This window comes from Botryllus schlosseri, chromosome 9, assembly GCF_051294905.1.
Source record: "Botryllus schlosseri isolate E-star chromosome 9, Bs_hap1, whole genome shotgun sequence".
Lineage (NCBI taxonomy): Eukaryota > Metazoa > Chordata > Ascidiacea > Stolidobranchia > Styelidae > Botryllus > Botryllus schlosseri.
In genome coordinates this window covers 12476257-12480281 of record NC_137244.1, presented here as the reverse complement: position 1 = coordinate 12480281, position 4025 = coordinate 12476257, and the positions used below count along the sequence as shown (strand labels likewise).

At 42.9% G+C, this 4025-nt stretch overlaps 1 protein-coding gene across 1 annotated transcript; it reads left to right on the top strand.

Moving 5' to 3' along the window:
- Positions 1–1526: 1526 nt before the first annotated feature.
- Positions 1527–3688, top strand: LOC145446551 (transmembrane protein 115-like). Its single transcript, XM_080324890.1, has 2 exons — positions 1527–2620; positions 3230–3688. Exons 1-2 carry the CDS (start codon positions 1764–1766, stop codon positions 3459–3461), a joined length of 1089 nt encoding a protein of 362 aa, XP_080181016.1. The 5' UTR covers positions 1527–1763; the 3' UTR covers positions 3462–3688.
- Positions 3689–4025: the final 337 nt, after the last annotated feature.

The following is a 4025-nucleotide window of genomic DNA, read 5'->3' as shown; positions in this document are numbered from 1 at the left end:
GGGTGGTGGATGAACCAATGACCAATGCTACGTGCAGGTTCCCATCTCCACCACCCTGTCCACACCGAAGAGTAGGTGCTCTCACTTACCTCATTTTCCAAAACTATTTAAAAGCATGAGTTGAAAAGTTGCCGGCTGGCACAGACGGTTAATTCACTGTCATCGGTATCGACGGTATGAGAGACTGTGTTTTGGGTGCTAGGCTGCTAGCTGTAGCCAGTTGAGTACTGGAGCTTTTTCTGGCCAGTCTCTGGGCTCGTCCTCCTATCAGTTCATTAGTTCGCAGTTGCATTGTGTCTTGTGTATCACATTGCTGTCTTGAGTGGATGAAACTTTTACCCGCTGATTGTGATTATATAATATGGGTTTCTTATTCTATTGCATTATCTCTAGAACGTAAAACAACTGAACCTACAGGCATATATAGTAATCTAGATATTACGGACCATTGCAATAATAGCCAAGAGGGTAATGATGGTATTGACCTGAACGTAAAGCCACCAGAATTAGGTAATGTAGCAATGAAGAAATATACACACACCAGCTGAATAAGCATTGCTTTTTAGTGTTGATAGTCTCGTCAACTCGATGGTGAAAAGTGGTATATTCATTTGGTTGCCGGAGAACCCGGCACTTGGAGAACCCGTCCCTACCAACTCGGCCCTCGGAGAACCCGGCCCTTGGAGAACCCGGCCCTCGGTGAATTCCTCGGGAAATTTGGAAATTAAGTGTATTCACAAGTATTAATATGAATTAATAATGTCATTATCAACTGATTTGTCGGTCTTGTAAGGAGGTCAGGGCATGCGTAGGTCACGGCGTCACGCAGTCACGGCGTGATCAGATCACGTGATCACGGATTGCGCAAGCGCCAAGCGCGGGAAAGAACGCGACTTTCACATATCGACCACGCGTGATTTTGTCGTTTTTATTTATATTAGATGTGATTTTGTCGTTTTTATTCCATTATATTAGATGTGACATTTACCTGATTCAATTGATTGTGTGAAGTTGGTCAGAGCAGGCTGTTAAGGGCAATGCAACTGTAGGGTTAGGTGGGGTAGGGAGACATTAGGGTTCGGGGAGTGGAATATTGGGTTCAGGTAGGATACTAGGGTTGGGGGAGGGGGATATTAGGGTTAGGGTTAGGATATTAGGGTTGCCGGGGGTGGGATATTAGGGTTGGTGGAGGTGGGATATTAGGGTTGCCGGAGGTGGGATATTAGGGTTGCCGGAGGTGGGATATTAGGATTGCCGGTGAATACAAAATTTCCCGAGGGCCGGGTACACATTTATTGCATTTTAATTCAAAATTGTTCGAGGGCCGCATTCACCGAGGTCCAGAGTAGTCGAAAAACACCGTGAATACCACAACAAGTAGACCACGCGTGCTTGATATACAAAATTTCGAGTTCGTCGAGTGCCGGGTTCTCCAAAGGCCAAAGGCAAGATTGGAAACTGATTGTTTTTGGCAATAATTTTTGAGACAGTAGGGTTTCTTTCATAAAAAATGAGAGTGTTTAACGCCCGGAAAGTTACGTGTGATGCTGCCACTAATTCCATTCTGGGCTATGAGGGCTTCGAGATTGTAAAATTTGATTGTTTTCTATCATGAAAGGCTTCGGAAATATATTGAAGTAAAAGTGCTTGGTATCTACTGCCTCTGCCTCCACATTTGAAACGGTGTCTGCCTTTTTTTCCTCGCAGACGCTGTAATGACGCTGTAGAACTACTGTAACTTGATGAAGTTTTGAATTTGCGTAATGGACGCCAGATCACTTCGATCCATGCATTTGTCGTTTGCCGGCGTTGTGTATAACCTCGGAGTAACGGCCAAAATCGGAAGTCTGCTACTGGTGTTCTTCTACACATTGTCCTACCTGTTCGATCCTCTGAAGCCACTCGCAGTTACCCCGGGCTATCTGATTCCGCCGAACTTTTGGATATGGACTGTTGTCACTCATCCATTCGTTGAAGTGCACATTCTACTGCTGCTGTGCAGTGTTGCCGCTGTTGTTTTCAGCAGTAATTTCCTAGAGTCTTCCTTCGGGACAGTTAATCTTTTAATCTATTATGCTATCGTATGCATAGCTTCGTCTATCTGCTCCGCCCTATATTATTTCTTTGCATATATGGTGACATTCAATGTGGATTATCTTTTTGATGTGCACATCAACGGTATGAGTGGTTTACTTGGCGGGGCTGTGGTTGCTGTAAAGCAAATTGCCGGCGACCAGCCATTTATTGGGGCAGTTGGACTGCAATTAAAAGACATGACATTGCTTTGTTTTGTTTGCCTTCTTGGCTTGAAGCTGTTTGGCTTATTACCGGGAGGGTATGTACTCTCTTATGGATTTGGTGCGCTGGCGGGCTGGATATACTTGAGATTCTATCAAAACCATAGCAAGGGGAGAGGGGACCAGACTCAACAGTTTGCTTTCAAGTATTTTTTCCCAAAACCGGCTCAAGGCCCGATCGGAACAGTATCTAACATTGTTTACAAGTTTCTACTGAAAGTGAAGATTTGCCGTAAAACCACGTATAGATATGATGTTGGGGCACCAAGCAATATTACACTCACTCTGTCTGGAGTTAATTCCCTGGATGCTGAACGCCGCAGGTATGACCAGTTGTAATAGTTTTTAAATGTGTTTTTATATGTGGACTTTTTTGATACCATTTTGACTACATGTTATTTATGTCAATATACATATGGATGCGGTCCGGTCAGATTGAGACCTTTTTCACGAATTCATATATCGCAATTGTTGAATTATTTATATCTCAATACTGCTGACAATCAGTTTCCCGACATTAACTTGTGCTCACAGACCTTTTTCTCTTGAAAAGAGGAACTGGAAGAGTTCTAGATTTTAATGAATGTCTTACTACAAATTGAACACTTTTTGTAGACTGTAGATATTGATGCAAAATATATTTCTAAGAGTATTTTCCTTGGTCATGATTGGTAGATATAGCTTTATTTTCCTGCACCTTTAAGGATAAAAGTGGTGTACTTATAAACTACGCTCTCTGTCACAAAATTTTGGAAATATTAAATATCTGCTTAAAATGCATATATATACTTGAGATTTTTCAGTATGGCAGTCTACATGTCTACATTCTAGTCATATCAAGTCGAGCTATCTATAGCAATATTGCCCAACACCTCCACCTAAAACCAGGATCTATGTTGATCGCATATAATTCTATCCAATTTCTTTCACAGAAACAAAGCTATAAAGGCATTGGACGAAAGGCTGAAAAAGTCGACGTCCGAAGCCAGCGCCGCCTGGCCAAGTCTGGAAGACGAAGAAGTGGGGAAAATCGACCCTGAATCTACCGTCAATGTCCCACACCCAACCAAGCCTGACAGTCAATCGTCATCGCCAGACGGCAGCGCATCGCCAGACATAGTTACCATAGAGATGGATTCTACTTCTGCTGCAGAAAATGTCTGAGATGTTGGTATTTTTGACACATTGGTGCGAGCATTGATTCCAAGACAATCCGAGCCGTTTATGAAGCTCCACGTGACCTGGGTAATATGTCGTACCGCACAGCTGGAAAATGTCGTATTCTATACGCGGTTGTGAACCAGTTTTTCTTCGTTCTATCAGATGGTCTTTCTTATACCCATAAACAAAGTAGCACTTGTAATGTTTAAGAGAAGAGTACCCATAATTCACTGGTTGATGTGATTGAATCGGGATGTGGGTTTTTGGCACGAGGGTTGATTTTTATTCACGGAGCTGCCCTGAGATTTTGGCTCAAGGCACGACTAGAGGTGCACTGGTGCTGCTGAATGGACACTGCACAGTGCACGTGCCCTTCCATAATGCTGTAAATGAGTGCAGGGACACTTGAAAGTTGAGGGTGGTTTGGAGGTTGTATTTTAATAATAAACTTTTAAGTTACTTTGTTTCGATTGTAGCCGATGTCTTGGGTTGAGGTTACGATTAGGGCTGGGCACAATGATTCGAGTAATCAAATCTGAAACGAGTTTAATTTTAATGATATGAGTC